Raw genomic sequence first — 25,615 nt, forward strand, 5'->3', positions numbered from 1 at the left:
GCAGTCCCTGTTTGCATGGTGATGATGCAGTTGGAGTAGTGGAACCTGAGAGGTCAGTGAGTTAGTAGAGCACTCTTGTGTTATGATCTCTGTCTTCTTGCATAGACAATTTTGCTTTCAGAACATGGTATGAGTTGTCATAATATTTTCTGAAATAATAATAGAATCGCAGAATATCCAGAGTTAGAAGGGACCCACAATGATCACCGAGTCTAATTCCTGGCTCTGCACAGGACCACCCAAAAATCAAATCCTGCGTCTGAGAACATTGTCCAAATGTTGCTTGAACTCTGACAGGCTCAGTGCCTTGATCACTGCCGTGGGGAACCTGTCCCAGTGCCCCAACACCTTCTCAGTGAAGAACCTTTTCCTGACACCCAGCCTGACCCTCCCCTGTCACAGCTTCAATAAACATGTTACCAGGTTTAGCAGATAGTAAATAGTGTTTATGCTTATTCTCAGGATTTTTAGCTAGTAGGTGGGATAAGAGTCAGAAAAAGCTTCAGTGGTGCTCAGTTCTAGGCAGCAGGCAGAAACTGGAGTCCAGGAGGCTCCCTCTGAGCACCAGGCAGCCCTTCTGTGCTGTGCGGGTGAGGAGCCCTGGCACAGGCTGCCCCGAGAGCTGTGGGGTCTCCTCCTTGGGGATCTCCAAAAGCCGCCTGGGCACGGCCCTGGGCAGCCTGCTCTGGGTGGCCCTGCTCGGGCAGGGCTTGGAGCAGGTGGCCCCCAGGGCTCCCTGCCAGCCTCAGCCATCCTGTGAAACAAAAGTCATTGAATCCACAAGTGCTATTTCCTGCACTTTATTTATTTTCTCCCAGTTTCACCTAGCAGAAAATAATGTAACTGCTTAGACCTAAATGGTATGAGGTTCTGCACTAGCTGTTAAGTCTTGTTTATTGATGGACAGTTGACCTATTTTTACTTTTTACTATTAGCAGCAAAATGTCACTATCCAGTCCAGTATTGATTTTTATGTACTATTAGTTAGCTCCCCTAAGTTCCTTCAGAATCATGTAGTATCTTCAAGGATCCTAACAAAACCACATAGATGGAAAACATCCAGTATGTTCTTAAGCACGCAAATCTTAAAGCACACAAATACCAAGTGTTCTTGATTCTTTGTCAGCTGGCCTTCTACGAAAGCTACTACAAAAATGGCAAAGGAAGGCATTACCGTAAATTTTCCTGCAAATAAGACCATGAAATTTGGGAGAAAATCTCTTTTAAGTTCTTTATTTTTGTTTTGTTCCCATTCGTGTAAAATAATCTTCTTGGTGGTTTTCTAAACACCAGTTTAAAATTGTATTTTTGGATTTTTTTTATGCTATCTAGCCTTTTTTTTTCCTACTCATCATCAGTGTCTGAATTATACAGCAAATCTTTCTTTTGTTTTCCAAGGACAGGTAAATGTTTGTAAACTGAGCTCCTGCACTAGTATTCTTCTTTCACTTAAGTGGAAGTGTTTCATTTCTCTGCAAAACAACAGCACCATTTCACTATTTTTGATTTTATTTTATTTTTTGAAAACAAAAACAATTGAGACGCTTCAAATCTTTGTCTTTAATAGATTATGTTTTATTTAAAGGATACAGCTGTGGTTTACTGTCTCAGAAATTCCACTTCACATCTGGGTTGATTTGAGAGGACTTACAGGAGGATAATGTGTTTAAAAGTCAACTCAGGTTTACTTCCTGCATCATAGTATTATGGCTGAAAAGGCCAGTGAATCAATTATTATAATTTTTCTGGCTGTCATGTAATCTTTGTGTATTCATTTCTCAACACTAATATTCAGGTGTCCGGTTGTCTACTGATACATCTTTTAAAATAGATTTTCTTCGGACAATCTTCTGTGCTGTGGCTGAATTGCCTGGTTTTTTTTAATCCACTCATCTTCTCCATACATCTGCTTTAAACATCTCTATTGTCTGGAGTAATGTGGGAAGGAATTAAAAGTAATAAAGTATGATTTATCTGATGTGTGTGATTCTTCAATTCCTTCCACATTATTCTGGACATCCCACTCTTTTAGAAACTCCTTAATTTAAGAACATATTTCATATTACACTATTGTGAGAGGTCAGATGGTGATGTTTATTAGTACCTCACATTTTTTTCCTAAAAATTATTTGTTCCAGTTGTTTCCTAATACATCGTTCAGATACTACTGCTGTTGAAAGACTCTCCTTCTGATATCTTGGTCATCAATCCCCTGCCTTAGGGATGACAAAATCTGATTGGGTCTCTCTATATACTCTTCTTCTTGTGGAAAGCATAGCCCTATTGTCTGGAATAATATGGAAAGAGTCATAGAAACTAAATTATCAAAGGTAAGTCAAAATTTATCTTTAGTGCTTGTAAATGGTATCAGATTGACAACATCTGAAGACTGAAGCTCTGTTTATCCACAGAAAAAAAAGATCAGCAAAATTAGCAATTTTATAAGTTTCCACACTACTAATATGCCTCAAAACTGACAGATAGGAAGCTTTTCTGTAGAACTAAGATGTCTGATGTCTGTGACCATTCAGGCATTAAGCACTTCCTGAGACAGCATACACTTTGCTACATGCATTTGCAAAGAATTGGATAGGGGCAAGTATCACATTGAACAGATGCCACAGATGCATCTTCATATAATGATTTTCAGTTAGTGCTACTCTAGAATTGTTAAGGAGAGCTTAGAAGCACACAGGGAGCAAATCGATTTCCAGTCTTCCGAAAGGTTTCTTCTCACATACAACTGAAAATCGTGTGTGTGCATGCATGCAATATTTATGCAAATATAGTGATATTATTTTGCAAGGGCAGTGAGTCTTATGAGTGCTCTTATATCTAGAAGAAAAAAAGACCTGTGGCAGGCAGAAGATACCTTTTAAAGGGAAAATGCCTTTGCTTACTGTTCTGTCTCACTCCACCTCCAAAAAAATGCAAAGGTGTTGCAAAAACACCAAAGAAAATGCAAAAGTTTCTGAAATATTTTAAGACTATTGAACTGTTTTGAACAATATTAAAATCTTACACTGGATATGTGTAGAGTACAAATTTTCTGCTTTGTAATTATCAGCAAAAGTGATAGCTGGCCTAAAGAGCATTGAGTATCCATGATTTTAGCAACCTTTGTTGTCTGTAGATTTTGTTTATCCTGTTACTGACAGTCACCTTACAGTTCTTGTAGTTGCAACACAGGAAAAATCATTTCTATGTGAGTTCATACTCCATTCATTTTGCTGAGCTAAGTGCAGTACTCCTTGCTCAGATAAGTTTCTAGAATAACCTCAAAGTCATCATTTCCTCTTTTGCTGAACCCAGTGTAGTAGCTAGTTGTCATGAAGATGACAGCTGCCCCAGAAATTAGCTTTTTTAATAGAGTTTGAAACATCTTTGTATATATATATATACACATATGTATGCATTTTTCTCCTGCTTGACTGGACATTTCAGGTCTCAACCCGTCAAGTTTCTGCTCGTTCTGGGCTTGCTCTTTCATGGAGACATAACTGTGGTCTGCCCACATGACCAAATTATCAGGATCTTGTAATCTGCACTAGAAAGGCTGCAAAACCAAATCATTTTGTGATTATTTTCACTACTTATAATCTAGCAGTAGTATATGACTGTATTTTATTAGGTTAGCCTGGCCTTCTGTCTCACTTCATTTGCGTTTATATAGTTCTCATCTTAAATGTAAAAGTGAGTATTAACATTTAGTAGTACTGATTTTTTAGCATGCTGTTAAGTAACATAATTTTAAAAATAGTTAAAGCAGCAGTCTGTTGGGTTCTTACACAGCTGTGTAAAATTTTACCTATTACCTTACTAGTCTAGTCCTTCTGCTTAACATCAAGCACTTCATTAATGTGAGTTTGTATGGTATTCTGGTTTTGAACCAGGGCAACAAAGATCCAGTTTTTCTACCTGTGATCCAAGTTCTTTAACTTCCAAGACAGGAGAAAGAAGATTTGGGATGGTCTCTTAACTTTAACTTCTTTCAGAGTTTGTCTTTAAGAGCTCATGTGTTCTAAATAACGTGCAGCCTCACGTGCTGGTGACATATACTGAATGGCCACCAGATAAAGCAAAATAGGAAGCTTGAGATAACAACGTTATAATTTGTCCAATATCCCACAGAAAGTAAGAAATAAATCTCAAGAAGCTGTTGTGTTTTTCTAGTTCTGATAGCAAAAAATATATGGAAAAATATTGTAATATGGTGAAGGTTGTTAAGGAACAGTGGATGGGTGCAGCATAAAAATGTATGTTGTGTTTTGTCTGCAATTTTGGTAAGTGTACTGTTGCAAACTATGTTTGCACCTTGTTCATATTCAGTAGTTAGGTAAGTATTTTTGTATTTCCTCGTGCTGTAGTCTGGAAGAGAGGTAGAGAGGGGAAAGAAAATCTAAAAATTGTTGTCTAATATCAAGACACTGCTTTCAGACTTTAGGGAAGCTGATTAATGCTCCATTTCATTCAATTATACTGTTCTGCATATACTTTCAAGTAAATATGAATAGTGAAGGATTTTTCTTGCTTATTGATTTCTGCAAAGTAATTTTAATTTGAAATGTTATTTGCTTAAGAGAAAAAGGAAACAAAAAATTACTTTTCATACACTCTTGACACTGTAGATTACTTATTTCGTACAGCCTGTGATTAATTCAGGTAAGGTGATGCTCAATATATGAAAACCAAAAATTAAAAGATTGAAAGGAGCAAGCTGTATCTTCGATTCTTGTTAAAAGATTTGTCTTATTTTGCCCCATTTCATCGGTATTCTGTACATCAACACCGGCACAGCCACATGGTTGCCCTTGGCTACGGGCCAGACTCCCACTGGTCACTCGTACATACACTCATACTCTCCCTTCCCATCAGGATAAGGGCAGAAAATAGAGCGGAGCAGACTGCTTACCAGTTAGCATCACAGGCAAAACCTACCTGACTGGGAGAAAATCAGTTTAATTTATTGCCAATTCAAATAGGTAGGGGTAACAGAAAAGACAAAAATTAAATCACCTCCCTCCTTCTCCTTCCCAGGCTCCTGACACCCCACCCTGAGCAGCAGTGGGGACTGGGGTCAGTCCACAGTGGTTCCCCTTTGCTGCTCCTTCCTCCACACACTTTTCCCCAGCTCTAGCTGCAGTCCTTCAGGATAAGCCTGGTCCTCCACAGGCCGCAGGGTGGGTGTCTGCTCCACTGTGGTCTCCTCCAAGAGCTGCAGGGGAGGAACCTCTGCTCTAGTATCTGGAGCACCTCCTGCCTCTCTGACCTTAGTGTCTTCAGGGCTGTTTCTCACACACTTTTCCCCACTCCTCTCACTGCTGCGCTGCATTTTGCCCTTAAATATGCTTTCCCAGAGGCACCACCAGCTTGGCTGACTGCCTCAGCTTCAGCCAGCAGTGAGTGCATCTTGGAACCGGCTGCTACAGGCCATGTCCCGGTGGGCCAGCTCCTGCTGCTTCTCCCAGAGGCCACCCCTGCAGCCCCCGCTGACAGAACCTCAGCACCTGCACCCAGTAATGCTGTTATGTTGCTCACATAGCATGTGTTGCTGTTAAATATGCTATTTTACAACACAGGAGAAAATGTAGGAGGACCAGTAACCGTTTGCCAAGGACACGTTTTCCTCAGAACAAGATGTACTCTCGGTAGGCCTTCTGTCTGTAGGCCCGTAGTACAAATGCCCAGGAGACACAAATATGTTGGAAGAAAAAAATAGGTCCACTTCTCTGACAATACATAGTCATTTTTTAAATATGTTCACCTCTGCAACACTTATTTCCTAATAACACAAGGTCCCAATCTGAGAGTGTGGCATATAATTACTGGAAATATACATTAAATCAACTTAGATATCACTTGATATTTAGGCTTTGTAGTTTCATTAGCTACTTGATCCAGACAACAGTTTCTCCCTGAAGCTTAACACTTCTTTCAAATAGCTCTGTTTGTCCTTGTGATATCTTGTCTTGCTGTTTTCTTTTGAATAACCACTTTTCTCTTGACTTCCTGGATTCACAACAGCAATTAGAAAGCCCTATAGCAAGGCAGAATCTTCAGAATATGTTTTTCCATTCATATGGATAAAAAAGATTTGAACAAGAGCTTTGTTACCACTAATGTTTTGGGGTGTGGTCTTTGTTTTTTTTTTCAATGTGTAAGAAAGGTTACACCTGCTCCAAAATTGCAAATGGGTATGTCTGCACCCAGATGCCAGGAAGTTTACCACTGAAATAAACAAGACTTGGGTAAGCCAGGCTGCCTTGCGGTCTTGCATGATGTCTTCTGTATCAAAAATTTTCACACTGTGGTATGCATACCACTAATGTCACATGAGCAGGTTTAGCAATATGCATATACTTTGAACAGGCAGCTGTTGCTTTTTATGTATATGCAGTGCTTGATACAAAGGTGGAAATACTGACACTTCTGCTGTCACCAATGATGGCATCTTAGGGAAAAATCTTGGGAAAGCATTATAGATAAGATACTTACAGGCACATGGAAAAAAAAAAGTTCACAGCAATTTCTTATGCATACTGGATATGTGTACCTTGCCTTTTCATTCCCCTCCCTGTCCCCAGGTATCCAAAAGAGAGAGACTTTGGGTTATCAAGGGAGATAATTCTTCCCCTCATACTTCTGAGCTTAGAGAATTGCCTTCTGAAAGATGGGGCATAGGCCTATAAATTGTGTATAAACAACAAAAAAGAATTATTTAGCTTTCCCCAAGTCCCTATGTCTTTCTCCACAGTAAATATCCCTCCTCTTTCCCCAGCGATGTGAGGGATAAGCTGGACTGCAGCATCTCAATATTTTACTCCCCCTGCATGGGAACTATTCCCTCACTATCATGTCAGCCTACACTGCATAGACTTCTCAGTTTGCCAGCCTAGCTTAGTGGCAAGTTAAAATGCCTTTGTCACATGCATGTTCCTAAGATTTATTTAATAGAGTGAATACCTCATAAACTGAAATTGAAAGGGTTTAACACAAAACCAGATGAAGTTTGCCAGTGGTGTTGTTTCTCCTTAAGAACAGTACTCTGGAAAAGCTACCATCTTTCTGTCAACTTCTTAATCCTCATAGATGCAAAAAAGAATGGGGACTAGTTTAAAGAGCATGGTTAGATCATATTGCTGCATTAGGTGGTATACATGAAGAATGATCGTTACTGAGTAAGCTAGTGCCAAATAACCTCCCAGGTGTTTGTTACCAGTGCTGTGACTTAACTAAATCACATTCAGATGGCATGCAGGACAGGCTAGTCAAGAAGGAATCTGTTTACAAGACAAAACTCAGTAGAATAAATAATGTGCTAACACGTTGTAAACTCTCCTAGCCAGCACAGTGGTGCTGCTGGCCTTGAATGGAAACTCTGAAGTACCATATCCTATCTGTAAGCAAGAATTAACTTATGAAAGTGATACAAGCAGTAACAATTTGCTAGTTGTGATTTTTTATTTTCTGTTGGTGCTCGGTGAAACAACTGTTATCCAAAGACTTCATTGTTCATTAACCATCAGTGATGCCCTGATCATTCAAAATGTAACTCTTGTACCTTTGCAAATGCTTTTCAGTGAAAACAAGCATCTTTAGAATGGGAAACATTTATATAGAGAGATAAAACGGTTGTTGCTTTTATTTGGCTTAATGTGTTACATAGCAATTGAATGAAGTCGTTCTAATCAGTTTATCCACCCAGAAGCTTAGTTGATACTAAATATGTTTCATTTCTGTGGGTGTACATTCTCTCCAACGTAAAACCAGTAGAGTACCATTACTGTGTGATGATCGCTGAAAGCATTAGGTGGGACACATCAGCATTATCTTTTTATCTGCAGGAAGATGCTGTTTGCAGCAAATAAGTGAATAACACATTTGCTAGCATTTTGCAGTCTTGCTGGCAGTTTCAGCAGACTGGCTAAGGTTTGGGCAGATCAACAGAGCAGATTATGCCCTTGCATAGTAGATTATGCCCTTGCATAGCAGCTTTTTCAAGCAAGTGGTGTAGGTTAGAATTCTTCTATATCTTTGTATGTGCTCTCTAGATAAGTAATCCCTGTTTCCAAGGTTGTCCAAATTGATATTTTTACATCTATATGCCATGTTCCACTGGGGAATCTTAGTGCTTTTATGTAAATGTTTCACATTTTGTGGGGTTAGGCTAGAATATTATTCAATTTGTAGGAGTATAAATCAAGCAAAAGAGAACCTAGTGATTTGTCTCACTGGATATGTTTAATAAATATTTAAGGAAAAAAAAAGGAATAAAAGTTTGATCTATAAAGAAAACTTTGTAAAACTGTTTTAGTTTAATGCAGTGGTATTCTTTATTTACATGTTTGACACACATCACTTTGACTCTGTTTTGTTTCTATTTCCATTTAGGACGTGTAGGAACACCTCATTTTATGGCCCCAGAAGTGGTGAAAAGGGAACCATATGGGAAGCCTGTAGATGTTTGGGGTTGTGGTGTGATCCTTTTTATCCTGCTAAGCGGTTGTTTGCCTTTTTATGGAACCAAGGAAAGATTATTTGAAGGCATTATTAAAGGAAAATACAAGGTAAATGACAGTATGCCTGAGTCCTTTTCCAGTGAGATGAACTCCACTTGTAAAATTCCTGGAATTTGATTTTTGTATTTAGCCTGACTTAAATTTGAAGCTAATAGAAAGCTGCCTATGTTACACAGGGAGAGAGAGGTTTCTCTCCAGTATGTCTTGTTTGTACTGTGTTCTGTATCAATGCTAGGAATAAAAATACAGAAATATTTACACAGATGAAATAATGAGTGCCAACAGATAGCTCCTAATTGTACCTTGAGCTTAGCCGTGAAGTATAACGTACTGTATGTTACCTTCACTTTAGGGATCATTTATATTTTTTAACCAAATTAAAAAAAAAATCATAAAGACTGATCATCATATTGGCTTGATTTAAAACAAAATGCCTGTTACTGTAGACGTGTGGTTAGGCATTTTTCTTTTTTAGTACAATAAATTGCAACTAATTATTCAAAAGGAGCCACTTGCAACTGAAAGCAAATTGGTGTGCATGCAAAATAAGCATATTTCACAGTGTAGTCATCCTAGAGCCATTATGGAGAAAAATGTAAAACTTCAACTTCGCTGTTTTTACTGTTTTGTCTAAGAACACGCAGTTGTGCTCTCTTTCCATTAAAAGTCATACATGATCTGTGTATTAGCAGAGAATGGGTGGAAAGTCAGGCAGCATGTCTGCCTGATAGTCTGTAATAGGTTTTATGAAGGATTTTGTTTGTTTGTTTTGTTTTGTTTTGTTTTTTATGTGAACTAAAATGTAAGTGACAGCTGTGGCATTGCACTTGGTCAAGAGCACATTTCTTTAAATGTTGTATACCTAGATACAGAAATATCTCTTCATGACACTAGTTTTTTGATTTCATAGACAGGTAGACATTCCAGTTTTACTCTATGGAAGATTTCTTTATGTAATCTATCAAACAGCTAAAACCCTTTGGATGCTTACAAGTTAATTTTTCTTTGTTTAAAAAAAAAAGTCGTGGCCAGCACATTGTGTCTTCTCAGTTCCTTTTCTGTTCCCGTTTCCTGTTATGTGCCTATTCAGTGAAAACAGTATAAGGATTTCAAAACAGTCTTGCTACACATTTGCAATTACCTTCATTTTAGTAGAGATGGAGAAGACAAATGACAACTATAAATGTGGATTTCATAGCCAGATAATGTTCCAGAGTGCTCCAACTTAAAGCAATATTTTTTTTGTCCCAGACTGGTTTTAAGTAAAATTGACTTTTTTAAATGAACAGATTGAAATGTTGTAAAAAGACAAGTTATAATTTTGAAATTCCTTTTAATAAAACTAGCAATGTACTATCCAAATAAAACTTAATTTCTTCATAAATCAGAGAAAGTACTAGAAAAAGCGTAATACCATTGTAATCCTTTACAATGGTAAGAATTTTCCTGTTTTAGTATGGTTTTATTGGGTGCCCACCCAACAACAGTTGAACACAAATCTGTATATGCACAATATGAAAACATGTTCTAAGTCATCTTTCTTGTTTCATAAATATACAGTTCTGCTCTAAGTGCACAGAAATCCGCAATTGCTCGTATTGTTGATCACATCTCAGTATGCCTTCCTGTCTGCATGGCTGAAGATGCTTAAATGTTGTTAAGTTGAAAGGAATTTATTGGGAAGAGCCATTGTCCATGATGTCTGTGGGATAGGACCAGAGTAGTTTGCAACAGGCATTAAGTGTCTCCCTTTTTACTCAGCATCAGTGGCTTTAACTTGTGGGTTGGTAGAGATAGATTATCTTCCCATTCGTTATATTGATTTCAGGAGTAGGTTTAATTTCTGTGTTTATCATATGCATAGTTAACTGTCAGACAAATCCTAATTACTTTTTTGTGTGTGTGGTTTTTTTTCTAGTGGTCACATTTATCTCAACAAAATGTATCATAGGTAGAGAATTATACTGTAATTCTTTAATGCCATGGATATGTCAGCTTTTATGTGATGCAACATTCACAGTATTCAAATTTTTATGCCATTTCAAAAGCAACTAATGTTCAGTTTTGTGAGTTACTAAAAAGTTTGAAAACTTCTTTTCACATTTATTAAGATACAATGTTTACAAGTACCAGCCACTCTTAAATCTCTGTCATTTACCTTCCATAAAGAACAGGTTCTGGTTTATATTCTTATTACTAATATTATTTCTTTTTTTCTTGCTTGCAATCAGATGAATCCTAGGCAGTGGAGCCATATTTCCGAAAGTGCCAAAGATCTGGTACGCCGCATGCTTATGCTGGATCCAGCAGAAAGGATAACAGTATATGAAGCACTGAATCATCCCTGGTTAAAGGTAGTAAAACCGGTTGTTTACATATCAGTTTTCTCTTCAAGGGAGAAAAAGATTTGTTTGTTTACAATTTTAAATTACACATGACATTGTATAAAATGTGTGATAATATATTTTAAATGTTTTGTGAGACTAGAGCTTGAGTTTTTGGTTATTTCCAAGCTTGAACCCTTGTTTAGCAGCAAGGGCAAACTCGCTTAAGCATCTTGGACAGCATCAGAGTATAGGGAGTAGGACTGCGTAGAAATAAGCTTTAAGAAGTTATTCTTGTGTCTTTCTGTGGTTCTCAAACTCCAGAGGAGTAATTTCTGATCTCTTCTTAGCTCAGTCCTATCCAGATCTCCTTCCTATTATTGCAGCATATAGCAATTCAGTGTATTGCATTACTTAAATGCCTGCTTTCTTACCTTAGATTCACAAAATGTCTCACTAGAGTGAAATAACTATGTAGTGGTGAGTTGTTCGAAGGCTGCTATAACTACATAAAATTACATGGCATCTGGTAATCAAATTGTTTTTCAGTGGTGGCAGAACTTACAATGCAGTTTGAGCCAGTGGAAAAGCAGTTGCTGGACAATGCAGGTTAACAAGAGGAGCAGGAGAATACACACCTAGCTTTCAGCAGTCCCACAAATAAGTTGTTCTGAACATTGGAGTTGGAAAAGGATGGGTGTGTTACACATTTGAAAAGTAGCAGGTGCTGGTTAAGAGCACTGTATTTTCTTTGGCTGAAACCGATTAATTAATTATTTTTTGTTTTTATCCTCAGTTTTCTGTAATGTGGGCCCAGGGTATAGTCATATTATCATTGACTTAAATAGGGCACTCAAGTGGAAAGGGTGGGATTCTGGTGTCCACTCCTGGACCATTTTACCTAAGACAAGTGTTGACCACACACACACACAAAAAAAAAAAATAAAAAGACACGTACAGGCTGGTATGTTCTTCTCCCTCCAAGTAAGTGGTCTAACTACTAGTGAATGGAGTTATTCTTTCACTTCACTGCTTTCTTTCTGGCTCTGACTCTTGCATTCCTACCTACAGAATATTCTAGTTTATAAAAAGAGGACAGGAGTGTGCACCTGTCAGGATTAACTTTTCTGAATACTGGGAACTGCACGTTTGAACCTTTCCACCCAAAGGGAGCTGAAGTTCTGTCTGTTCATCTGGGGCATGCATAATGAATCAATTTCACAGAGCATAGGAATGGACACCACATTTGGGAATCCCAAATGATTACACTCCAGTAATTGAGTCTGTGGTAAACACAGGAGGCCTACCTTTGCCTGTAATTTGACTTTTTCTCATCTTGTGTCATTTAGATGACAAAGCAAGAGTTTTGATGAGGGTTATTTAAGCAGAAGAAAATGCCATCTATGTTGTTTGAGAAACTAATCTAGTTAGGCTTTTTTTAAAAAGTTCATTCTGTAATGTAAATGTGCAGATTCTGCTTATATTACGTTTGATATCTGTGGTCTCTTGCTGGTCTTACCCTTATTTGTTGAAAGACAAGAAGAGAGAAGATTTAGTTTAAGACAGTCTTTCTTCCAAGCTTAGGCTGACATTCTGTCAGTCAGTTGTCTCTTACTTTTGCCTAAGATGAACTGCCTTCCCTGTTGACTCAGAATTTTCTTCTAACCATTTTATAGATAGCAATCACATACGATATGGGATAGAAGCATCTGGCACCATACAGAGATTGAATTACTTCTGCCAGTGATTTCACTCTGATTCAAGAGGTCCATATGATAAACATTTACATTAAATTAATAAGTTTATGTAGCTTCTGTGATGATTTGGGGCAAGAGAAGAAAGTACTCAGCTGCTTCAGGTTCTCTTCCCATTGCATGCTATTTATTGGCACCTTTTTGGTCTGCATCTACAGTGGAGAATTCTTCATGAAAGCTAGCACCTGGTGTCAGCAGCCATCAAGTTGGCATTTCCTGCTCTGTTGTGCAGATACCCCATATCCCAAATTTAAGCCAAGTTATCAGGAACTCCTTAGGAGAGTGCTTGTACGTGTTGCTTCTCTGGGGTTTGTGTGTCCCAGCTTTGTGCTTGCCAGCTTCAAAGTTCAGTATTAGCCACAAACTTCTACAATATAAGAGTAAAAAACAAGGATAGGGTCTTACCACAAAGTGGGAAACAAAATCACGAAACAAAAATATCTCTGGCCCCAAGTTAAGGATTCTTTCAAAATACTTCAGTCCCTGTCAGTTTCTTAAAGTTTACCTTAGGTTGCACCAAATCTTCATTCTTCTTATGATACTTAGTAGCTGTTGCATTTCTTTCCTAGTTTGTTAATGTCAAGATAATGTTAAGAACTTGTATTTAATCTTTGGTTTGTTCTGTTTTGCTTTTTGTTTTAAGGAGAGAGATCGCTATGCATACAAGATCCATCTTCCAGAAACAGTAGAACAATTGAGAAAATTCAATGCAAGACGAAAACTAAAGGTAAAATGAATGTAGTGTTAAAACAACATAGTTACATAATTTGAATTTCAAGTGATACTTTATTAATTTTAAAAGCACTAAGAGAAATCTGTACTCTAAAGTCGGCAGTAAAATAACAAAGTTGAAACTGATCTACAATGGTCCATCACAATGATGTCTTATTAGGGATGTTCATCCCTTCTTAGTTCATTCTTTTCAAACTAAATTCCAGTGCAAATTGTCTGGTATCAACCAAGGTGTGTATGAGGTCTTCTTACATTAATTCAGTAATTCTCCATCGTATGAATTATTGGAGGGGAGTGAATAGTGGGTTCCATTATTATTGTGTTAAGTTTATGGTAAAAGAAACACAGTAATGTTAACTACTTTTCTTCAAAGAGAGCAAAGAAGTCTTCTTCAGTTCATCCCCTATACACAAGATTATTTCTCAACCAGATTGGAAAGAATGTTAACATTTTAGCCCAAAACAGCATGATTTTCTTTCAAAATGGTAAATTAGTCCTGTCTTGGAAAGGTTAACAGAAACATCTTTAAATACTCTGAAAGGTCGGTAAAACTTTAACAGAAACGTGCAGCATTACAACTTGCGAGCTATTTTAGAATTTGCAATAAAACACAGAACCATATATATATATTTAGTTGCTGCTTTGCAAAAGTTTAAGGTAGCTGCAAAAGCAATTGATGATTAGGATGTAACAGTTGCTGTAGTTTATGATAGCACTTTCTCTTGGGTGGTTTGTATGTCCAGATAATACTTTCATTAAAATGTTAGCTAGTACCTTTTAGAATATGATCTCTTTTCCTACTGTAGACACAATTTCAGGTCTTTCCCAGATTTCTTCTGAGGGAAGCCACTATTTTTAGTCTCCAGAGAGCATTTATACATGCAGTTTGTTTTCTACCATTTATTCTACCAGTGCTACCAAAGCACTGTTCTGCAGAATGTTTCTTGAAATTGTGTTATCCAGTTTGCATATATAAGCCATTAAAAACTGAGTGGTTAAACTGTACTTTACTTGTACAAGTAAATATATGTTAGAGCAGATGACCATTTTCTAGCTTTGTAATTTCCCATGTAACACTCATTCAGGCAGCCTGAGATTATTACATGTTTGTATAGATATCTCAGATGGATGTCAAATATACTGATGCTGTCAGGGTCAGATCATGAGAATTTGTCAAATAAGAATGTATTGCTTGGCCTTAAAGACTAAATTTTATACTCACTAATCCATCCAGTCCAGGTAAGAGGAAAAGATAAATACGGTAGTTTTTTAGTTTACATTGTACTGTGGATATCTATGCCTCATGATTATTACTTTATCTAAAACCTTTTTTAATTTTTATGAAGTCTTTTTCCCTGTTGGAAAAAAATGATGTTTCCTCTCTAAAGCAAAGAATATACTAGAATGTTAATTAAGATACTAATACTAATCCTAACAACTGAATCTTTTAAAAATTTCTGACAGAAATTTAGAATTTTTCTTGTCATTTGTAACAGCACACCACATAACCTGTGCTTTCTTGGGGAGACTACTAGAGGTCCCATCCCACCTTCCATCACCCTAACCTTTTATTGTAGCCTCTGCACAGCATTTTTTTTAATCCCTAACAAATTAGGGCAATAGCTATGTACTTCTGCTTGATGTTTTTAACATAATAAATATATTAGAGTCTGGAATACATTGAACTGTAGGGAAAAAAAATAATTTGTTCCTTTTTTAGCTGTCTTATCTAGGACCATTGTCTTCTTCCTGAGTTTGTATGCTCCTTTTATCTTCTTTCTACCAAACATTCTGCTTCAGAAGTTAACATAAAATTAAAGATTTTTATAAAACCTGATGCGAATTTGAAGTTCCAATGTAATTGGACATTAGCTCTGTAGAGTTACATTATGTGCTGTCTAATGTTTGGAGCTGAAACTGTAAAACATGCTGAATTTTTTTGTAAGCAGACAGAGTTGAAAGTCTGGGCATTGAGATTTCTGTTTTATTCATGACTACTCTCTAACTGTTAGGCATATTTAAAATTTCTGCCGAAGTCACCTGGTGCACTTAATGGAAACTTGCAAAGTACCTGTTGTTTTTAACAGAAATGTCCTGCCAATCACAGTGCTCAGAAATATGTCTAAAAAGATTTTCCCTGTCTGCCACCCCGTAAATAAACTTGGAAGAATTTTGTTACTTCAGAAGGTTTTATTATAGAAAGTATCTGTTTGGGGGAAGAAAATTCTACCATTATTTGCTAACTTGATGTAAGTTTTATACCTCAACCTATCCTGAATTTGGTTTTATGTAGATAAACTAGGACTTGTGGGGATTTTTAAGGACCTTTGCCAAATTCTTTTCTGTTTTCCAGAGTCCAAGGGGTTCTGCTTGTGTTCTTCAAGCATGAATAGTATCCATTGCAAGTGTGTAAACATCCAGATCTAAAAATTTCAAAAAGCAGTGTATTTATAGTCTTAAGTATCATATTACTTTCAGATAAACCCTGTCCATTGCATAGACCTGTACATATTGACATGGTTTAGCACCTGCCTCAGTAAATTAAATTGTAATTATTTCAATTTACAATTTTGATTTGACTTGTACAAATTAACATATAATCTGAGCAAAATATTTTTATTCTTCAAGCATTTTGTTTGGTTGTTTAGTATCATTGGAAACTGGTTTAAATTTGGCCTTCCATAATGGATGACTATTCTTTTTTCTATATCATTTAACATTGAGAAGCTGAGTTATGAGTTACTTTTTATCAAAGAGGTTTTTAAAGTGCTTTCCCTTAAAGACTTGCTCTCATGAATCCCCTCACAAAGCATGTAGTTACTGTTCATTAGTTTATGAACAGCTCTTTTGTTAGGTATGGTTACTGATAATATTAAAACAGATGAAGACTATGAAATTTACTTACTCTTCACCAAAAAGGTATACACACAAGAAAGCTTGGGAGGTTGAGTGACTGAGGGTGTCTGGAAATGTTTCATTAACCTTTTTTTGTGTAATTTAGACTTTGTGGGTGTTTTTATTCAGGGGGCAGTACTAGCAGCAGTGTCAAGCCACAAATTCAATTCCTTCTATGGTGACCCCCCTGAAGAGCTGCCAGACTTCTCTGAAGATCCTACCTCCTCAGGTATTTTAGCAGAAAGTATATTTACTGCAGTCTATCTGTCTTAATTCTGTACTGACTAGAGTACCAAGTATTTATTAGTTTCTCATAATTTCATAAACTTACATAGTAAGTTAACCTTTAAATGTGAAAGCATACATATTTTCCAGTCATAATGGTGTTAGTGACAGAAGAAAATCAAGAGAATATTTCTACAGAGCTGTAAGATTCTACAGAAATCATCTGAATTTTTATTTGATTTTATTTAATTTAATTATGTGTATTTATTTATGTGTATTTAATTACCAATAGCACCATAACCTCATATATCTCTTTACGTTCCTTGAGTGTAAAAGCATATTGAATTTTTGTCCTGAATTCTTAGGCAGAAGCAAGGTTCTCATACCCTGGTAATAGTTATTTACAAAAAGAAACCATTGTATACCAGAGACTCTTGACAGTTTTGGAGAACAGTATGGTTAAGTGGTCTCCTCTTTAAAGTGGGCTGGGCAGTATTTCTGGCATTATGAGCCAGATCCCCGAATCTTCAAGAGAAGAGGGACAACACATACTGTTCTATGGGCATGTAGCTGGGCCTTGGGCACGAGTGTAACACTGCTTCCAGCAGTACTTTTGTCCTCAGCCCATAGTCGGGTATTTAAATCACTTGGTAGTCCCTTGATTAAAACAGCCCTGTCATAATTATGTATCTTAATTTTCACATAACGTTACTTTCAAAATCTGCAATCCAAAAGCATATGTTGGCCTAACTGTTCTAAAATAAGGATTTAGGATCAAGTTAAATGAACTTGTAAGAAAATCTAAGGCTAATATAAGTCTCTTTTATTTTTCTAAACAACTAAATAGTACTGGCAGAATATTTGAGCTAAGGATGCTTGTAACTATAAAGCTTTCTTTACTAGAAGATTATTTCAGAAACTCAATTACATGTGCTGAACTACTGTGTGCTAATGAATTCTCTAAGTGAAAATATTACTTACTGGCTGCAAATGCTAAGTATTGCTTTTCTTTCATATGAGCAAGTCATCTTGAATTATTTCAATGTCATTAATTTACAAATTCAGGGATATTTTTGTTGAAATTCTGAAATTTTATTTCTTGGAATTCAAGTTTGAGTGCTTAAATACAAAGACTGCTTAGTGCTTAAAGATGCTCACTTTTCATAAATTCCATTGAAATGAATGGGGATCTCAGATCATTAATTGCAAGTGGGTAATTACAGCCTCGTGGCTTAACTTCTGGCAGCCAGCTTTGGCATAATTGATGTACCTGTAAGTAAGGATCTGTATATAGTTTTAAAGAAAGTAAGTTGATTTGACTTCGCCCAGAGTTACTTTTCAGTGCTTTAATTTTTGTTTCCAGCTACTTCCTCCATTTCAATAAAATGAATAGGCCACTGACATGATTGGCAGTGGTAACTTTCCTAGTCTAAAAACTGCCGTTCCTCTTTCCAGTTTCAGTCTCACATCAACAGGACATGTGTCTTCCTCATGGAGTGATGTAATTGCAGACATCAGTGTACAGCAAGGGTACATGGTCTATTTTTTCTGCTCACAGAACACATGAATCCAGTACATACATAAATTCTACAGAATATCTGTGCTAGGTCCATTATTACACTGTGTTCACCTCTGAAATAACTGAAACGATAGCTTGGATTTCTTAGAAAAGCTTTATAATTCTCTAAAATAACATTGTCGATCTTACTGATGGGAGATCACAGTGATCAGGAAACCATTTTTAGTGAGTACTTTTCACTGACTACACTAGCTGATAAAATACTTAATATCTGAGGATAAACACTGAGCCTTCCAAGAAAAGATACTGCAACTTCCAGCTTCTGAAATTGCTAGATATGGAAATCTGTGTTGTTTCCTCTTCAGAATCGCACCGATTATGTTTTCAGATGTTTCTGACTTGCAGAGACAGGCTCTTGTGATGTTTCTAAACTGAACTAGTTTACAGAAATTAGACATAAAACCCTCGAATGTCAGTGGAAACTTGACTGTTTTCAGGTAATTTAAGTTTCCTTCCTAACAACTTATGATGTTACTTCAGATCATAAACTCTAGTGAAGAACATTTAATATTTTAAATGTAGCTGTCTACTTAATCCTCCCATAAAATTTCACGAAGCATACCATTAAAATTAAATGATTTGTCATTGCCCAAATGAATGGGCAAATGTTTAGCTCCTACTGAGACAAAGATGCAGAAATGTAAATGCTTATTAACTTATGCAAATTGTATATACTGTCCTCCAGGTCTTTCTAAACACAGAAACAGAAAATTTCAGTTTTGTTTTCCAGATTAGGCTAGAGGTGTTCTCCCTCAGTGTTGTGAACCTGGGATTACTGGATGTTTTGAGCGTTTCCCTATACTATTCCCACAGCAATAGCCTGTGATACCAAAGCACTATAGACAGCAAGTCAGATGACTTTTTGACATGCATAATTGCAGAGGATATTCTTATTAGAGTGCTTTCCAATGAGGATCAGCAAATTTCATAAATAAATTAGATGTGAGTAGACACAGATAAATTTAATTTAAAATCAACCAGATTTTTTTTGCATACATTTTCCTTTCTTGGCTACAGACTGTTAAAAAATCTTGATTCCTGCAGCTATTTATTATTATATATTTGTTCTTGGTTATCTATTCCCTCTTTCATCAGCGATTGTCCTCTGAATGACTTAATGCTGCTAGCGCTCTGTTGGCAACCTAGCAGAATTCAATCTTGCAGAATTTTGAGAGACTATAATAAAGGCTTTAAAAATGCTTTGAAAAATTAGGTAAATATTTAATAACTAAATAATTGCAAATAATAATAAAAAATAATTAAACTAAAATATTACTTTACTGCTGATACTCTGTGTTCAGCAACTTCTCCAGTAAATGCGCTAAACAGCTCATATGGCAAGTGTCTTGCAAATGTTTTTTGCTAGAAGTTAAAACATTTGACTGTTAAGCCACCTGTCTTCATGACACTGTAAAATGCCAGTTTCCCAAGCTAATGAATGTTTTAGATATTTTTAATATTCTGAAACAAATATAAAGCAGAAGTAATCAATTTGCAGCTCTAAAAGCTGAATATGGCACATGAAAAAAATTGCCCCAGAAGTGAGTGTTTAAAGTGGACCATGAAATTAATGAGGGAACAGAGAAATTCATGATCGGTTTGCTCTCTGCTGACCTTCCCCCTCCTGCTCCCTCCCATCCTTCTAGGTCCTCCTATCATTTGATTGCACATTAGATCAAGATAGAGGTTTTCCTTTGTTTATGTCATATGATAACCATTTGTCCCATGACAGAAGAGACCAGATGTATAATTTTTAAGTGTTTTGGTAACAATGCCTCTGGATGAAGAATGAGCATCATCAGCACAAAAACTTTGCATTTTTCTGATTTTTCCTTCTTCAGTCACCCATTCTGTGGCAGACCAAGGAAACGCTGTGAAATTGTGTGAAAATTTTGCTTGGGAAGTTGAATTCAGGAAGGCCATTTAGTTTACTCTGGAGTTTAAGTAGATTCAGGACGTTTAGGTTTTTAAGCCAACTGTCAGTGAAGCCCATAAAATGAAGAATTTCTTTTACAACTTTGTATTTCCAAAAACCTTTTTGTAGCCATATTTTCACATTTACTGAGTTGCTGTAGGAGTTAAGCCAGTGGATCATCCATTGTCTTTGGAAAACTGAATGATGATTTTTAGATTAAAGCAGATCTTACCTTTTAGTTAAAGAACTTTCCTCTATCATGCATGCTTGTATAGCTTGGTTTGTGGAGTTTGTATGCTGATATGTGACGAACAGTTTCAGAATAACTTATGAAGTTCTTGTAAAGCATTTTATAATGCTTTGTTTCAGTTTAACCACATAGAAAGTAGAGCAGCATATTATATGTTAGATATACTGACCAGATGTACTTATTTAGCCTAGGCTACCAAATAGCACTGTTGCAGTACTTCCTGAACATTTATGTGCTCTCTGAGCTCTGCGGTAAAAGTGTAATGTGATGAACATAGAGGCAGTGCTTTTTTCTTGCCTAAGAAGCAGGCATTTTAAATCTACAAGAGTGTTTCTAGCTTGTTTCTTCAAATTGCAACGTAAAAGTTTCATATGGCATTTTTATAAATGCATCTCAATATTTTGTCTCATTAGTGCTTTACATAAATTTAAATTGTTATGCTTTTTTCCTTTTGGGACTATTTTGTCCTGTCAAATAAGACAATTTGAATAGTATGAGTTCTTGATTTTCAAATTTGAAAATAATAAAATTTTAAAAGCTCAGTCTGATAGGCTTTCACAGTGGGATCATGCAACAAACATGTGGCCACTCGTTTAATTCAACTACTTTTAATCCACAAGTAGTTACGTGGAATTTAGATTCCATGAAACATGAGCAATGTACGCCCATAACTTAAAAGCTGTCAGTCTCATCTACACAAGGAAGAAAAAGAAATAATGTTATGCAAAAATTACCACTGATTTTCTAAATATTTGCAAAGGATCTTGTGTAACATTTTTAAGTATGAGTGTATGGAAGAAGGCAATAAGTTGTATTCACCTTATAATTTACTGTCATTAATCCCTAGTTGTACAAGTATGACTGACTGTCAGTCTTCAGATAAGTCTGAGTGTTTCCAGCTCCCCATTATCTTTACGTTTTTTCAGCTATTTATCTTTGTTATGGTGTGTTTAGGTACAAAGATTTTTAAGTATCAATATAGAAAGTCACCATGAATTAAAATCAGTAATAAATGGTTTTATTTCTAAGTAGTTTCCATAATTTAATCACTGAAACGTGTTTTAAAAAAATCAATATAATTGAATTGTTAAATTCTAATTTGTGAATATAAGTGTATTAAGCAATTAATATGATGTTACACTTTATTTACAGTATATCATGATAGTTTTTCAGTTCACCTGTTACAGTACTCTTACTTTAAATCATGTTTTCTCTGAGTATTTTGAAACTGTGTACCAATGTTGGAATAAATCTGGTATTTTAGGTGCCTAACACTTCATATATGTGCTATTTTCCCAATGCCAAGTGCTTGTTTTCCCCCCCATCCTACTCCACAAGTCCCATTTGCTTCAGACGTAGAAACCATATTAAAAAAAAAACGGGGGGGGGTATTGTCAGTTGCTTTGTTTGTACTATTTTTGGCTAAAGTAGTATGCTAGCTTGCAGCTTTATAAATCGCTTGTTCTGAAATCTTCATACTGTTTGTTGTTTGTCCAAATGCTGCCTTCCTACTAGGACTTCTAGCAGCAGAAAGTAGGTATCCCTTTGTTTTCCTTCAAGGCATATCATTCAGCTATTGTATGTGTCTTTGCATGTTTAAAAATCAGCTTTTTTCTCTTCACTTTACTATTTTCAGTTTTAATACTGCCTAATCAAGAAAAAATAGCCTGTATGTTTTTGATTAAATCTGTCTATAACTTTCAAAGTATAGTTAACCAGAAGTAATATGGTTTCCAGAGAATTCTGAATGTTCAAGGTTAGAGGCAGTATTAAAATTACCTGGTGTTTTTTTTCGTTTTCAGTATTTGCAACACAACTGAAATAAGATTACATTTTCATTAAATTAATATGGGATAAAATTGTTTTGTTTTGCATTTTAATTCCCAAAATTAATGTTTTCATGGACTAACAACTTTTTTTCTCCTGAACACTAAGCATATACTGTAGTATTAATCATATATTTTCTTGCGATAACCTTGCATGAACTTTCTTGATTATTCTGTGTTGACGTGGTACGTGATATATGCATATACATTGTGTATATGCATACAGCTGATTTAAATAACTATACAGTCTGTGTCCCCTTAATGAAGGAATATTAGTGGCGTGGAGGGTGGAGATTTCTGCCACAAGTTAGCTGCACACTTCATAAGAGACTGAAAGCACAAGCACTTCTAAACCTGTAGACTGTGCTAGACAGAAGAGCAGGTATGAAATTCTAGACCTTGTAATACAAACCACAAGCATTTGAAAACAAACAAATTCAGCATCTCAAAATACAAAATATAGAAAGTGTTTCTCTTCCTGTACCATTTTAAGATCTGTAAACTAATAATTCTTCCGTCCTAAGTCAGGGCAGCAAGACACGTCTCCATTTCTGAAAAAAGTCATGGATTTTTGTTTGTTTGATTCTTTTGATCTTAGAGGTTGCGGAAGTTGTTCCTTTTCCTCATATTTCCCCTTCTCAGAATGCATGCCCAGTAATTTAAGAATGAGAACTCAGTGGATTTTTATATAAAAGTTTTTGAAACAGGATTATTTGTATGCAGTTGTAGTAAAAAAGAAAATGTCATACAAAGCCTCAGCCACTGATTTTGTTTGGGAATGTTCTTTCTTCAGTAAATTTACCGAATAGAAGGCTGTGCTGCCCACTTACTGGTCAGGAGAGGGCTTCTATGTATTTCTGCAATGCGAAAGAAAGTACTGAAGGCAGTAGTAGTGAAGGGCACTCCTTTGTTAAAATAGTTCTTGGGTTGTTTGCATGTGAACGTGCAACTTGTGAGGTGTGGGTCTATTCTGAAAAACGATACCTTCTCACTACATGTTTCATTACCACCACCCTGGTCTGTCTTCTGTCATACTTGTGCCTAGTTTTAGAGTGAGAGATAGCTAAGAAAAGGAACTGGCGAACTTTGTGTAAAGGTCCCAAGTATGGAGAAAGCTAGAGACATGAACTCATAGTGCCCCTGTGTGTGCAGAATAAAACAATGTTTATCTTCAAAATCAAGCACCAGTTTCTTCCTTTCACTTTCCTCTTCCTTGCTCTTCTTCCTCTCTCTTTCTTGCTCATTCTCTCTTTCTCTCCTGTTCCATATATGCTACTCTTCTCAGCATGCCTGCTTGTGTTTAGGAACTTTTTGTTTTTGGGGGGGATGGTTTTTGCCTTTTTCCCTGTTTTTTTTTCTCCTGCACCTGTTTCTTTTGGTTTTCTTCTCCAACTTTTACATGCTTTTCTTTCCTTTTGTGCATTCCAGAGGTGTTGCTCCCTTTAATTTATCCCAGTTTCTTTACCATATTCTTCCATCACACCTTCCTACCATATTCTTCCATCACACTCATTCCATTCCTCCATCTTCCAGTTCTCTACCTTTACTTTTCATGCTTTTTTTAAATATATATGTGTGTATGTCTATATATATACTATTACCGTCTTGATTGTTTTCCAGAAACGTTCACAGAATTATATGCGTGCATGAGAGTATTTGTAAATGTAGAGCATACCTAAACTTGGCTGTTTGGTTTCAGAACAGGAAGCGAGAAGTCAGTAAACACTATAAAGCTGAAATGAGAGGAGGAGAAAGTCTTTGCCTGTCTTTAGTTGTAATTACACTGCTATATATATATGCGAAACACGCATCTCCTGCCTTATTTTAAATTATAGGCATATATATATATATGCATGCTTCAGCTGTCATCTGTCCTGACAGAGACAGTTGCTGTGGAATGAGTGCACGGCAAAGAGCAACAAATTACCATGTGAGGTTAGAGGCCTCTCAGCTCCAGTGATTCACACAGATGTGGTTTAAAGTGAGGAAGATCATGTGAGCCTCGGTCGGCTTTCTGTTAAGCTGAAAAGTTACATCAGCACAAGTAGTGGAAAGGTCCTGTCTCTGTAAAAAGATTCTTTTCTTGCCTTTAATGAAAACAGTGTATGTTTTGTATTTTCTTTACAGAAAGAGGCAATAGAAGGGTTCTTTCTTATATACTGTTAACTCTTGTCCACTGCTACTAAGGCAAATCTGATCTTCCATGTAACATGGGCAGAGAATTTTATAATTATGCTGATATTGAGCCTAGGCATTCATGCGTGGCTGATATGGACAGTTTTTAATGTATATCTGAGCATGATTTGAAAATCTCAGCAGACAGACACCCCATCATTTCCACAGCATTTTTGATGCAGTGCTTAATTTCCTACTCTGTTTAACATTTATGGCTTGTGGTTTTGGTTTATTTTAATAAGATGCCAACAAAACAAAACTAATGAAGGTATGGATTTATACAGTTATCACTAAATAGGTAGCCTAAAGGTGTACATGTTGCTGGAGTCTTAATGCAAGACCAAAAAATCTTTAAATTACTTGTCATATGTTAAAAATAAAATTTTAAAAAATCCATGAAACTTGAAACTCACATTGCAGAGTTGATAAAAATAATCTCACTGTCTCTTCACCAGATGTACTGTCAGAATCTCACAATATTTATAAGATCATTTTTTTATGAAAAGAACTGCACTTGATTGTGCAAAAGATTATAAGCTTGTTTTTTTATGAGATTGTATCCGGTGACTTCATTCAGTCTTTCTAAAGTCTATCAGTTTCTGATGGTTTTTTTGCTGTCCTTGCTATATGTGCTAGCTTCAGACCTCTTCATAAACAAAGTGAAATATAAATCCAGCCTTCTAAAACGCCTTTGCTTTGAGACCCAGGATTGTTCTTTAGTTTCATCTCCAATGGCTTCACACAAGAAGACAGCCAAGAGATGAAGTAGGCAAAAGCAGCTTGTGTTGATTTTAGATTGACTGGCATAAGGACAGAGTTGTGGTATGTAGGGAAACTACAAATAGCAGCTAATCTTTGGTTAGTCATTTAAATGCCTCTGTAAAATCTCTAAGGCATAGTTACATACCTGTAGAATAACATGTAGAATAGCTGAAGAATTGTTCCAAATTAAGACAGTTTATGAGAATGAGCAGGATTAAAATTAGTAGTTGGTGTGGGGAAATTAACATAATACGATACAGTTCTACATATCCAGGGGGTTGGGATCTTGCCAGTGTCACTTTAATAAAAGTGTACTATTATTATAATGGCTATTAATGTCTTCTGCAGAGTCATTTTCTGGAGTACTAATTGCAGGAGACTTGCAAAAAGGTCACCGTTTTATAGTGTTATATACTTAAACAAGGTCAGGCTTCCTTTCACAAATTTACATTGCTCAGAGGAGGGTTTACAACTGACCAAGGCTTCAAAGTGCATGCGTAGTTGTCAATATTAAACAAAAATAAGATTTCATTTTTTTTTCTCTCTCAGAATGTGTTTGCCAGGCAGTCTCTGTGTTTAGCAGCAAGATCTAAGTATTTTTACCTAAGCCCTCTTTTAGTCATACACTATCACGTATCAGTGCTACATGAAAGGAAGCT

At 36.3% G+C, this 25,615-nt stretch overlaps 1 protein-coding gene across 7 annotated transcripts in view; it reads left to right on the plus strand.

Annotated features, from left to right (window-relative positions):
- Window positions 1–25,615, plus strand: part of CASK (calcium/calmodulin dependent serine protein kinase) — a 220,388-nt gene that overhangs the window by 130,367 nt on the left and 64,406 nt on the right. For 4 of the 7 annotated variants that reach the window (XM_080575458.1, XM_080575460.1, XM_080575461.1 and 1 more), the window contains exons 7-11: window positions 8,392–8,567; window positions 10,751–10,873; window positions 13,241–13,324; window positions 16,354–16,453; window positions 21,709–21,726. In XM_080575458.1, the coding sequence (XP_080431584.1) occupies window positions 8,392–8,567; window positions 10,751–10,873; window positions 13,241–13,324; window positions 16,354–16,453; window positions 21,709–21,726 (501 nt within the window). Of the gene's footprint in view, window positions 1–2,172; window positions 2,331–8,391; window positions 8,568–10,750; window positions 10,874–13,240; window positions 13,325–16,353; window positions 16,454–21,708; window positions 21,727–25,615 lie in introns of those variants that run through there. The other 3 variants (XM_080575459.1, XM_080575462.1, XM_080575464.1) reach the window with 2 other exon arrangements.

This window comes from Anser brachyrhynchus (assembly GCF_964034855.1).
Source record: "Anser brachyrhynchus genome assembly, chromosome: 1".
NCBI lineage: Eukaryota > Metazoa > Chordata > Aves > Anseriformes > Anatidae > Anser > Anser brachyrhynchus.